This window comes from Myotis daubentonii, chromosome 15 (assembly GCF_963259705.1).
Source record: "Myotis daubentonii chromosome 15, mMyoDau2.1, whole genome shotgun sequence".
Lineage (NCBI taxonomy): Eukaryota > Metazoa > Chordata > Mammalia > Chiroptera > Vespertilionidae > Myotis > Myotis daubentonii.
In genome coordinates, this window is record NC_081854.1 from 32,117,168 (window position 1) to 32,129,503 (window position 12,336).

The 12,336-nt window shown below is 53.4% G+C and overlaps 1 protein-coding gene across 3 annotated transcripts in view; it reads left to right on the forward strand.

Annotated features, from left to right (window-relative positions):
• C15H16orf74 (chromosome 15 C16orf74 homolog) overlaps positions 1 to 12,121 on the forward strand; it is a 31,677-nt gene extending 19,556 nt beyond the window's left edge. For all 3 annotated transcript variants that reach the window (XM_059667156.1, XM_059667155.1, XM_059667153.1), the window contains 2 exons: positions 9,143 to 9,283; positions 11,623 to 12,121. In XM_059667156.1, coding sequence (XP_059523139.1) covers positions 9,143 to 9,283; positions 11,623 to 11,681 — 200 coding nt within the window. In that variant the 3' untranslated portion in view covers positions 11,682 to 12,121. The remainder of the gene's footprint in view (positions 1 to 9,142; positions 9,284 to 11,622) is intronic.
• The last annotated feature ends 215 nt before the right edge of the window (positions 12,122 to 12,336 follow it).

The window sequence follows — 12,336 nt, forward strand, 5'->3', positions numbered from 1 at the left end:
GGCTGAGGGTGAGTGGGCTTCCGAGCAGCTCGGCCTCCACAGTCCCACTGGTGCTCTGGAGCTGGTGTGGCCTTTCAGAGTTGTCCCAGATCGAGGGAGACTGGCCTTTGACCTGCTCATCTGCTGGTCAGGGGAGAGGGGCTGCACCCAGAGAGAGCATAACCGGGGGCAGGGCTGAGACTAGGGAGAGAGGAGTGAGGCACCTGTCTGGCCCTGAGAACCTGGCCCTGGACTCTCCTTGTCTAATTGCCCCTGTTTCAGATAAATAGCAGTAACCACGTCCTAATGACATGGCCCCACTAAGCCCTTGCTATTGGCCCAGCTGCCGCAGACACCTTCCGCTTAATACCATGCGTCCTTCTGAGAGCCTTGCAGGTTACAATTCTAGGGTGAAAGTTCGAATCTTTAGTTCAGCAAGGGGCTAACCGTGTGTTGCCGTCTCTAACGTAGCCCCTTTGCAGCCGAGGAAACAGGCTCAGAGGGGAGAAGGAACTCACGCAGCTGGTGAAGGGCAGACTGGGGATGCCACTCTTTCAAGTTTGGGCCATCCCGTAGTCCCAGCCGCGCAGGCGTGCAGTGGGGCCACGCAGGGACGGGACGGAGGGAACAGCAGCTCTTGGACATCTGCTATGGCTGCTGTGACTTGTTTCTCTCCCAACTGATAGAGTTGCCAGATATAGGAGGCAAAAATACATAAAACAGGATGCCTCGTATTTGAATTTCAGATAAACAAGGAATAATTATCTAGTGTAAGTATGTCCCAAATGTTGCATAGGACATACTTTTTAGTACACTTAAAAAATGTCCCCATCCCCAGGGGACACTTCAGAGTGTCCGGAGACATTTTTTGTTGTCACAATTGAAAGGTGTTATAGCACCGGGAGGCCAGGGATGCTTCTAAACACCCTACTATGGACAGGATGGCCCACCACAAAGACTGATCTAGTCCCAACATCCACCCTGAGGAGCCCTGGGTTACCACAGGCCAGCGGCTCTCACAGTGACCTGTGTCGATTGCAGAGATGAGTAGACTGAGGGCAGGAGGAGGGGCTGCTTGCCCAGACCACCAGACTGTGGCTGAGACCCTGGAGCAGCCCCAAGGGGGCTGGCACTAGGAGGAGGAGGAGGGACCCTCTGCTGGAACTGGGAAGGGCTGGCCGGAGGGAGGGGCTGCAGAGTCCCTGCTTGGGGCAGGCAGGTGGGTGTGGGACAGGGACAGTCAGAGAGGTGAACACATCCCCCCACCTTGCTGTGCTGGAGCCTCTCTCTGGCTCCTCCTCCCAGGTTCTCTCTCCAGCAGCTCATCCCTGACGCAAGCCAGAGCTTTTTCCTTAATTAAAAAGAGATTTAAAACATCCACTGCCATCTCCATTGGGCCGGCTGCCTCCACAAGGTAAAACGGCCACACTGCCCTGGTCTCATCCATAATAATGCAAGGCTTTCCCTTTAATTGGAATTAAAAAAAAAGATTAAGTGCATCTGAAACCCTCAGAGGCATTTGTCGGTTTGTTTTTTGAAAGATCTGCAGTAAATCCAGATGCCTGGTCATCTCTGAGGAATTAGTGCTGGCCCAGCACTCCGTGTCCCTGCCCCAGGGCCTTTGTGCATGCTGTGGCCGACTTGAGTGCCCTCTCCTCCATCTTTCCTGCTGCTCTGGGATTGGCCCCCCCCTGGGACGCCTTTTCTGATTCCCATGCCTCTCCCCATCCTGATGCTCCCTCCCATCATCTTGCTCCTCCTATCACTGACCCAGCTCTGGGAGGTGTTTATTTGCTTGCTGGCCCCAGGGAGGCCGGGCTCAGCATCAAACCCCACATGACTGACCCTGGGCAAGGTCCCTGACTCCTCTGTGCCTCACTGTGCCCATCTGGAAGATGGGCGTCTCACGCTGTCAGCCTTGTTGGGAGGAACGCTAATGAATTCCCACGAGGTCTTTACACAGCCCCTGGCCTCCTCTGAGTGCTATCCTTACTCAGTGGTGTGGGCCTGTCCCAACAGCTGCCTGGGTCACTGGGAACCCTCCCTATTTTTTTCCAGCTGACCCTGCATTCTTTGGGGTCCCCTGGGGCCTGGAGGCATAGAAAGGAAGTGTGGGGAAGGAGGAGAAAAACATCAGTCGAGATTATTTTGTTCTCTGCTGTGTCCCCGGCACCTGGAACAATGCTTAGCAAATAGTAGGTGCAAAATAAGTGCCTATTGACTGAGCCCCTCTCTTGGGCCCAACTCTGGGCTGGGCTTTATGCCTGTGCTGCAGGCAGGGGAGCAGGAGAACTGAGTTTTTCTTCCTTCCGGAGCCTGTGGCCATTCCACCCAATAAGGAAAACTCCAGCTGTTCAACTGAAAGGGTGGGACAAGGTCCCTGACCCAACCCTGATGGGGGTGGCACCCCGGAGGTGCTCGGTATTGGCTGAATCCCGGAATAAGTGCCACATAAGATTGGAATCTCGTATTACTAATAACAGCTTATGTTTATCAAGCGTGTGTTGCTGCGGCCAGCTCTGCTTGTCTCACCTGCAAAACGCACATAATGATGGCACCCTCCTTGGCCTCCCACTGCATTCTGGGTCTGGCAGGCCTACTGTGTGTGAAATGGTGTCTTGGGGAAGAGTGGACCCCATCCTAGGAACAAGGTCTCAGGCAGGGAGGGTCTTAGAGCTGGAGCCAGAGCGTCAGCCTGAGCATCATTTTTAAATGAACCAGCAGAGGGCGACCTTGAGCCATGATGGCTGTGAGAGCAGCACCTGCTCTTGGCTCCACCACCACTAGTCTGTGGGTGGTGGTGGCCTGGGGATTGCTGAGAGCAGGCATAGGGAACGGTGCCCTGTCCCTAGGGCCCTGGGGCATCCTGAACTAGGCCTGTGTGGCTTAGGGCTTCTGAAGGCTGAGCAGTGTTAGCTGATACCAGAGGGCGAGGTGGGCACTCGGGCCTGGAGCCACCTGGCCTCCACTTGTTTGGGGCCTCCCTTGGTTTTCTCATCATGTCCATTCTCTAAGCCTTGGATTTCTCACCTGGAGAATGGCCACGGTTCTAGTTTCCACCCCGAGGGAGTGTATGAGAATTGATACAATAGTGAGAATGGTGGGCTCAGCCCAGAGCCTGGCACAGGGGTGCTGCAGGGGGCGGCTGGTCTCAGCAGGAGGCAGCAACAGTCCTCACATTCCCCCCAGGATCCCTCAGGCCCTGGTCTGCTGGCTCCTGTTGGTCATTTCTCCCACTCCCCACACTAGGTATTGTATTCCTACAAGAATAGTATAACTCCAATTTAAACCTGAGGAAACTGTGGCTCATAGAGTAAAGCCACCAGTTCCCAGTCACCCTAGCTTGGGGGTTCCCCATCCGGCTATGAGACTCTCCTGGGAGCTTCTAAAAGTCCTGACGGTAAGCAGTGGCACCAGGCGCCTGGGGTGTGGTCCCACATCACTGTTTTTAAACTTCCCAGGTGATTGCTTTGGGCAGCCAACAGGAAAAGGGCAGAGCCGGGTTGCAGAGGAGGTCAGTCGAACCTCAGTTACAGCACCTCCCGGTTTCACCCGCGGGAAGGCCGGCTCCAGGGTGAGTTTGGCAGTCTGGCTTGCTCTGCCTCCAGGCCCAAGACCAGCAGAGCCCAATCAAGGTCTATTGAGGGCTTCCTGCAGAAGCTTCCATCACACCCTGAGATCTTTGAATGCATCTGGGTGCTGGGTCCCCTCCCTGCCTCTTCCTTCCTTGGATTCCCATGCCCTGGAACCCCCACCCAGCCCTTCCCTGCAGGAAATGGGCTCTTAATGGCCAGAGGCCGGCAGGTAATTAAGAAATAACAATTCTGGATTTAGCACAAATGAGCGCCTAGTCTGGGCAGGGTTGGCATTTGTTGTTAATCCCAAAGTCGGCTTTATCTCTTGAGAGTTTTCCCCTCCTGCTCAGCCACCTCTGCTTGGAGATTAGACAGCCTGGGGATTTGAGAGGAGCTGGAGTCCCTCCCTCCTCCCACTTCCCTCCTCCCTCCCTCCTTCCTCTCTCCCTCTAGCATCTCTCCAGGGCCCACGGAGTGACCTGATGCTTCCTGATTAAGAATGTGGCTTTGTCACCAAGCTCCCGGAACATGTTAAAATGCAAATGGGGGGCCCTGGGAGGAGTGTGGCTTTTCTCTATTAGCATTTTATTTTAAGAACTTCGGAATATTCACCGAAGAAGGGGCCTTAGAGACTGAGCAGGAAGCTCCCTTCTGCCACAGATAACAGTAATCAGAGCTTCCTTTTGTTGTGGGCGCTCCCTGAGACGCTCCTCATGGATGATTACAGAGAAGCTAACAGGGATTGAGCACCCCCGGGGCCCACCTGCTGGGCAGGCGCTTTATGTGAATTCGTTCCTTGCATGTGCCCACTGCCCTTCAGAGGCTGGTACTGTCACTGCCCACCAGCAGACAGGTTTGGAATTTTGTTTTTGTTTTTGGCATTTAAAAGCCTCAGGGTTTTGAAGTTCTATTATTGCTTATTAGGACACCATGCAGGTCCCTGATCCAAAGTCCGCTGGGATGCTAGAGAGCTGGATTGGCAAACCACAGAAATCAGGCCTGCTGTCCTTTCTTGTAAATAAAGTTTTACTGGAACACAGCCACACCCATTCATGTACATTCATTTACATGCTGTCTGTGGCTGCTTTCCAGATACAGTGGCAAAGTGGAGTAGTTGTAACAGAGACTGCATAGCCCCCAAAGTAAAAAATATTTACTGTCCGGCCCTTTTCATAAAGTTTTCCAGCTCCTTCATATATAACTAGAGGCCCGGTGCACAAAAATTTGTATTTGTGCACTGGGGGCGGGGGGGTCCATCAGCCCGGCCTGTGCCCTCTCGCAGTCTGGGACCCCTCAGGGGATGACCACCTGCTGGCTTAGGCCCGCTCCCCGGGGGATTGGGCCTAAGATGGCAATCAGACATCCCTCTGGCAGCCCGGCAGCCTTCGGGGGATGTCCACTTGCCAGAGGGGAGCAGGCCTAAGCTGCAGTCAGACATCCTTAGTGCTGCTGAGGAGGCAGGAGAGGCTACCACCACCACCGCTGTACTGGCAGCCATCAGCCTGGCTTGTGGCTGAGCAGAGCTCCTCCCATGTGAGAGCACCCTGGCCACCAGAGGGCAGCTCCTGCATTGAGCATCTGCCCCCTGGTGGTCAGTGTGTGTCATAGTGACCAGTCATTCCCAGTCCTTCTGCTGTTAGGGTCAGTTTGCATATTACCCTTTTACTATATAGGATAGAAGCCTGGTGCACGGGTGGGGGCCGGCTGGTTTGCACTGAAGGGTGTCCCGGATCAGGGTGGGGGGTCCCGCTTGGGTGCCTGGCCAGCCTGGATGAGGGGCTGATGGCTGTTTGCAGCTGGTCACACCCCCTTCAGGGTGGGGGTCCCCACTGGGGTGCCTGGCCAGTCTGGGTGAGGGGCTGAGGGCCGTTTTCAGGCTGGCAGGTGACTGAAGCTCCCAACCTCTCCTTTTTTTCTTTTTCTTTTTTTTATTCTGGGATTTATTTACCTTCTATGGCTGTCACTGGAGCTGAGAGCCGGCTTTAGCTCTGAGGCTCGGCTCCAGCTCTGAGACCTCGGCTGCTGAAAGCAGGTATCTAGGTTTGTTTGGCTTCTATAATTGAAACACTGTTGCAGCTCCAGCTCTGAGGCCCGGCTGGCTGAAAGCAGGTTTCTGAGTTTATTTAGCTTCTATAATTGCAACATTGTTTCTTAGAGTGCAGCTCAGAGGCCGGCAGCAGCAGGTGGGGAACCTTGGCTTCCTCCATCACTGGAGCAAGCAAGCCTCCTGTTTGCTTCAGCTGCCTAGCTGCTGGCCACCATCTTGGTTGGCAGTTAATTTGCATATCGCCCTGATTAGCCAATGGGAAGCATGTCGGAGGTACGGTTAATTACCATGTTTGTCTATTAGATAGGATTGTGGTTATGAGAAGAATCAGACAGGCTTGGGTTTGGGTTCAGATCCTGGCTTTGCCACACACTGTTCAACTCTGTAAGCTTTTACTCTCTCTGGTCCTCAGTCTCCACATCTGCGAGATGGGGCTGCTTGCACTTCCCACCTCTCAGGGTAGCCATGAAGGCACTGGGTTCTGTGTCTGACATGCGGCAATGCTCTGTAAATGCTGGCTGTTACCAGTGGTACTGGGAGGGCCTCCTCCACGTGACTTCCTTTTATTTTACATTCTGGGCTTCTGGGTAAAATTGCAGGAAGAGTGGCTCTGTTGCTTGAAAGGAGGTTTGAAAACCACTGCTTTAGATCAAATTGGCAGAGGCCTTGGTGGGTGCTCTTGAGGGGCTCATAGAACTAAACAGCCTGGTAGATTCAGGGGGCCACAGGGGCTCCCCAAGAAGGAAACAGGATTGGGGTTCCCAGGACAGGCAGGCTGTGCTAACTGCATCAGTTATCTATTGCTGTGTAACAAATTACCCCCAAGGTTATTGGCTTAAACATTATCTCAGTTTCTGTGGGTTGGGAATTCAGGAATGGCTTTGCTAGGAGGTTCAGGCTCAGGGTCTCTTGTGAGGCAACCAACATTCAAGCTGTTGGCCTGGCCTCAGTTTCATCTGAGGGCTTGACTGGGCTAGAGAACCGACTTCCTAGGTAGCTCCTTCACACAGCTGTTGGCTGGAGGCCTCAGCTCCTCACCACATGGGGGTCTTCACGGGCTGCTTGCCTGTCCTCAAACCTGGCAGCTGGCTTCCCCCAGAAGAAGAACCGGGAGGAAGTTGTAATATCTTTTATGACCTCCCCTGGGAAGTCCCCCCTTCCCTTCAGGTCTTATTGTATTCATTAGAATTCATCCTAAGTCTGTCCCACACTAAAGGGAGTGGCCTTAGACTCCACCTCTCAGGGACATACCTGAGAACCACCACACTGACCCCATAGGCGTCACTCAGGCGCACTGTCCCAGTGGTGCTGGGGCTGGCCTGAGAAGCAATAGGAATAATAATCATCCCATTGCTCAGCTCCTGCTGTTGGCTAGGGGCCCAAATACGTGAGCTAATATCGTCCCAGTCTCGGGCTGATTGGGGAAAAACAAAGTGGCAGAGCTTAGAAATAAGGATTTTAACACCCAATGTGGTAGTGCCTGGAGTGTGTGTGTATGTGTGTGTGTGTGTGTCAACGTAAATTTAAAGAACTCCTACTGCTTTGTCCCAGTTACTATACCAGATTCAAGTGAGACAGTGCTACTACCTTCCAGATGCTCACAGGAAAGGGAGACAGAATTAAGAACTAGTCATTCTAATACAGTGTGATCAGTGCTGGAAGATTGATGAATGAATGAGTGTAGCTGGACAAAGGAGGGAGGGATCAGATTTGCTGGGGCATGTTCCCCAAAGAAGAGCCTATTGTGATGGGTTTTGAGGGATGAGTAGGAGCTCGTTACCATGGTAAAGGAAGAAGAGCTTTCCAGGCAGGGGGATCAGCCCATACAAGGGCATGAAGGGGCTGGAAAAGCCAGTGTATTTGGGAAACAATGAGCAGTTTGGAGAGGGTGGGCCGGCGGCAGGGAATGAGGCTGCACGTCGTTTGGGCCAGATTGTGAAAGCTCAAAACTGGGCTGACTTTTAATTTATGATCAACATTTATGATCAACAGTGTATTTTATGACTCATGCTTCTGTGAGATGTTAACAGACTCTAAGGTTATTTAACATTTAAGTTCAGGAAGCCCAGGGTTTAGTACAATTAAAGCAGCTCCTTTACTGCAGGACTTCGCACAACCTTTAATTCTCTCCAAGGGAGGGAGAGAGTAGGTGGGATTCAGTCAACATTCAAATACGTGGGATTCCCAGACTCATTTGATCACAAAACCCCCTTCCCAAGGGAGCCTCAGGAGGCCTGTGTTCCAGGGAACACACTTTGGAAATGCTGCTTGTAGATATTGGCAGGAGCGAGCCAGTGTTCTGAGTCGGTATGCGGTATAATCAGAGTCGCAGTTTCTGGCTGCTGTTTGGAGGGTAGACTGAAGCGGCAGAAGCCAGGAGGTGGAAGCACTAGTTAGGTGCGTAGGAGGGAGAGGAAGGGTGTCGGAGACACGGAGGGGTGGCGTCGGCAGGCTTGCAGGTTGATTAAATGGGCTGGGGGTTGGAGGTGAGGAGGAAAGAAAGGAAGGCCTTGTGGCGCAGGCTCTGGTTTCTGGCAGATGGGATGCTATTGACGCGGCGGGAAGCGTGGAGGAAGGTATTTGGTGCGTGAGTGGAGCGGGTGCTTCTGGGTCAGGTGGAGGTCTCTAACTGAGCTTGGCCAAATTACCTGTACTTAATTTATGGGCGAGGTGGCACAAGGAATGTAACACCTTAGAAGAAATGGACAAGTTCTTAAAAAGCACAACTTTACCAAAATTGACACCAGTTGGAAACAGAAAAGCTAAGGAGCCCCATGTCTATTAAATTTGTGCCCAACCAGCATGGCTCAGTGGTTGAGCTTTGACCTATGAACCAGGAGGTCACGGTTCAATTCTCTGTCAGGGCGCATGCCCAGGTTGTGGGCTCGATCCCCAGTGTGGGGCAGGCAGGAGGTGGCCGATCAATGATCCTCTCTCATCATTGTTGTTTTTTTCTCTCTCTCTCCCTTCCTCTCTGAAATCAATAAAAGTATATTTTGAAAAAGAAAAGAAACTAAATTTGTAATCAAAAGTCTTTGCACAAAGGAAATTCCAAGCCCAGACAGTTTCACTGGTGAGTTCAACCTAACACGTAAGGAAGAAACAACACCGATCTTACACAGGCTCCTTTAGAAAATCATTAATGGGAGAGGTGACTTCACGCATGGCCTCCACTCAGGCCTGGCTCCAATTCAAGCTCTGTTGCTTTCGTCCATTCAGAGTTATGTTTTGAGTACTTGCTATGTGTCAGACACATTCTAGGCACTGAAGTTATGTTCGGGAACAAAGCAGGTAAAACTCACTGTCCTCTCCGTGTTACACAAGGTCGTCGGGTGTGTCATTTAACTGTCCTGAGCCTCAGTTTCCTCATCTGTGAAGTGGGGACAGCAGTGCCCTCTTTCCTGAGAGTTGTCAGGACTCACAGTGACGGTGAGGGGAGGGAGGCAGGCAGGCAGCCAGCGGTGGGCAATTCCCCAGCGGCCACTGATGCTTGTCTCTCTGTCATGTGTGTGTGTGTGTGTTCCACGGCCTGCCCTCTCAGGCTTTAAAATGTGTGTCAGCAGCAGCAGCAGCCACGATGAGGCTCCTGTCCTGAGCGACAAGCACCTGGATGTGCCCAACATCATCATCACCCCCCCGACCCCCACGGGCATGATGCTGCCAAGGGACTCCAGGAGGACAGGTGAGGCCACCCTGCCCTCCTGCCAGGTTGGGTGTGTGTGGGGGGGTTGGGCTGGGGACAGCTCAAGGGTCTCCCTTTCTGTGCTATGGATCTGAGTTCATGTCCCCACCTCCCTGGGTTTATTAAAAATTTACCCTTGGCTCTCCACCGTGGGCCCCTCACCGTGGCTCCGCCTCAGCGAGAGGTGGCATGTTAAGTAATTAGCTAGACAATCCCTCCCGGCAGCTGAGCGAGTGATGGATGGTGCTGGGCAGGCTCGCCAAGGTAATTGATGGATGCGCCTTCCCCTGCTAGCCAGGCGACCGGCGCTCCATCTTGCTGGCTGCGGAGGTTCAGCTGGACAGGACAGGCTTGGAAATACGCCCACGCCGGGCTGGGGCTGATCTCTGGGCCTTCCGGATGTAGCTCACTGCAGGGAGGGGAAAGATGGAATTGTTCCCAGAGAGAGGGTGAGAGGGAGAGGCTGCCACTGGCGTCCCCAAGTGCCCTCTGCAGATACTGTTGGGGCTGGTGAGACAGATTGTTCATTTATTCATTAATCAGATTTATTGAGCCCGACCTGTGCTAGGTTCTGAGGTTGCTGTTGTAAAAAATAATAATAATAATAATAACACATAATAAGTAATGATTCTGATAGCAGTAATTGAGTCCTAATAGTAAGTCTGAATTAGGTCTAGCTTGCTCCCCATTTTATGGATGGGTAGACGAGGTTCAGAGAGGTGGAGACACTTGTCATACAGCTGGTAAGTGGCAGAGTTGGATTCAGACCCAGGCCGTGTGGTATGGAACTCATCCTGTGGACCCCTAGTCTAGACGCCCTCCCCGTGGCTAGCATCATTCAGCCCACCCGCCATGGAGGCGTGAGTCCTGCCCGGCCTTTACGGGGGACACAGGCTGACAAGGCTAAAGTGGAGCTCATGGAAGTCTGGTGGGGGATTTAGGCACACTTCTCTAAATGTATAGAGTTTGGATGTCAGCTTGCCCAGCGGGGCAAGTGACTAGAGAACAAAGTTGGACTCTGGACCAGGCCTGTGCTGTCACCGGGGCTGGGCCATGCTCAGGAAGGATAGAAATGTGTCCCATTTCTATGTCCCCTTCCCAAGTGACAGGCACCGGGTCTAAGTGCTTCTCACACATCTTATTCCAACCCTAAGGGCTGTGAGTACCGTCCTTCTCTCTAGTTTACCGACGAGGACGCTGAGGTCCAGAGAGGGCGAGTGACCCACCCAAGGGCTTGCAGCGAAGCAGGAGAAGAGCTGGGCTCCTGCTCCAATGTCTAACCAAGAGCCCAGTGCGGGCAGCGGGGGCCCAGGTCCTTGGCTCTGCCGTTACACTCCCTTCCCTCTCTGAGCCTCAGTGTCCCCATCTGTTTAATGGGATCCTAACCACCTTCCCTGCTCCTGGGGCCATGCGAGTGCAGGGGAGACGCGTGGTTACTCTACAAGGTCTGTGGGCGGAGCATCTGGGGGCCCTGCGCCCCAGGGGAGTCCTAACACAGGGGAGAGGCTCCTTTCAAGCTTAAGCAGTTCCAGGGGCAGATTAGTGCAGAGGGACCAGCACAGGGGTCCCCTCCTGTCCTGTCCGAGGCAGAGCTCAGACCTGACCCTCCGCTCTCCCCATTCAGAGAAGGCAAGCATAGGAGAAAGAGCACAGACGTGGAGTCGTAAAACTCTGACTTTGGATCCTGGCTCTACTACTCATCAACATGTGACTTTGAACAGGAAGCTCCACTTCCCCAAGCCTCAGTGTCTCCATCTATGAAATGGAGACAATAATAGTGCCCCGAGAGGCTGTAGAAGACGAGGAAGGTCAGGGGCTGATTTCTGTGGTGTGTTGTAGCTATTCTCGCCAGTGATATTTAGGGCAGAAGGAAAGACCACCAGACCTGGGTGGCACTTCCTCTAGGCCTGAGGGCGCTGGGTAATGATTAGATACCTAGGGCTTCCCCAGGCAGCGAGGAATCAGAGAGAAGCCCAGCCCTGCCTGGCCAACTGCTGACTTGGAGCAGGTCTCCACTCTCTAAGCATCAAATCCCCACCTCTAGAACTGCCCAGGAAACCCTATTTCCTGGGCGGTGCGCAATCCCAGGAACCTTAGCCAGGGACCCTGGGAGCTCAGCATTGCGTGTGGGGTGAGAGGCGCATGGGAATCCTGTGAGACCCAGCATCATTGGGGTCCCCTCTCAACATCCATTGGCACCACTGCCCATATATGGGGGAATCTCAGGGAGGTGATACAAAGCAAGCAGCCCACAGGCACTGGCCCCCGAGCTCCCAGGGAAAGGGGTCTGAAGCGGGTGGGGGATCCATCCACATGTTGATCCCCCTCTTGCCTCCTAGTCTGGCTGGAAGAGACGGGGTCATGTCCGGAGGATGGAGAAATAGACCCTGAAGCCTGAGAAGGAAGAACAGGTCTGGGATTTGTTGGCTCTGGCTCTGGCTCTGGTCATCCCTCGTTCCACGTGTCCCCGGTGCGATGTAGCCGCCTGGGACAGAAGTGCTGAGTAAGCCGGATGGGAGAGTGATTTCAGCACCTGACCAGGAGAAGTGTGGCAAGATGAGCCAGGGACCAGCCCTGCACGCTTGCAGACTACACATTCTTGCTGACCCCAGGGCCATGGTGATGGCCATCAGGGTGCCAGGGAGAGGCTCTCTTCTGGACACACACACACTCCCTGCACCCTGGACCACGCAGACGGTGCTCAGGAGATCAGCACACACAAGAACTTCTTGGAAAGGAGTGGCTACATTTTTTACAAGTTGTTTTACAGATCTCAAAACAGTCCAAAAGTGATTTATAATTTTTTTTGCATTATAAATAAAGATCCTCTGTAACGAATGGTAAACCCTGCTTCTTGGTTGGGCGGAGGAGATGGAGCACACCGGACACAGAGGTGGGATTAAGAGAGTCGGTTGTCATGGAGGCCTGGCTGGCAATGAGCCTTTGGATGGTCTTGGGTCCCACTGAACTGCAGAGCACTATGTGGGCCTGGGCATGGCCAAGGGCATGGCGCATAAGTCACACAGACCTGGTTTGAGTCCCAGCTCCTTGCC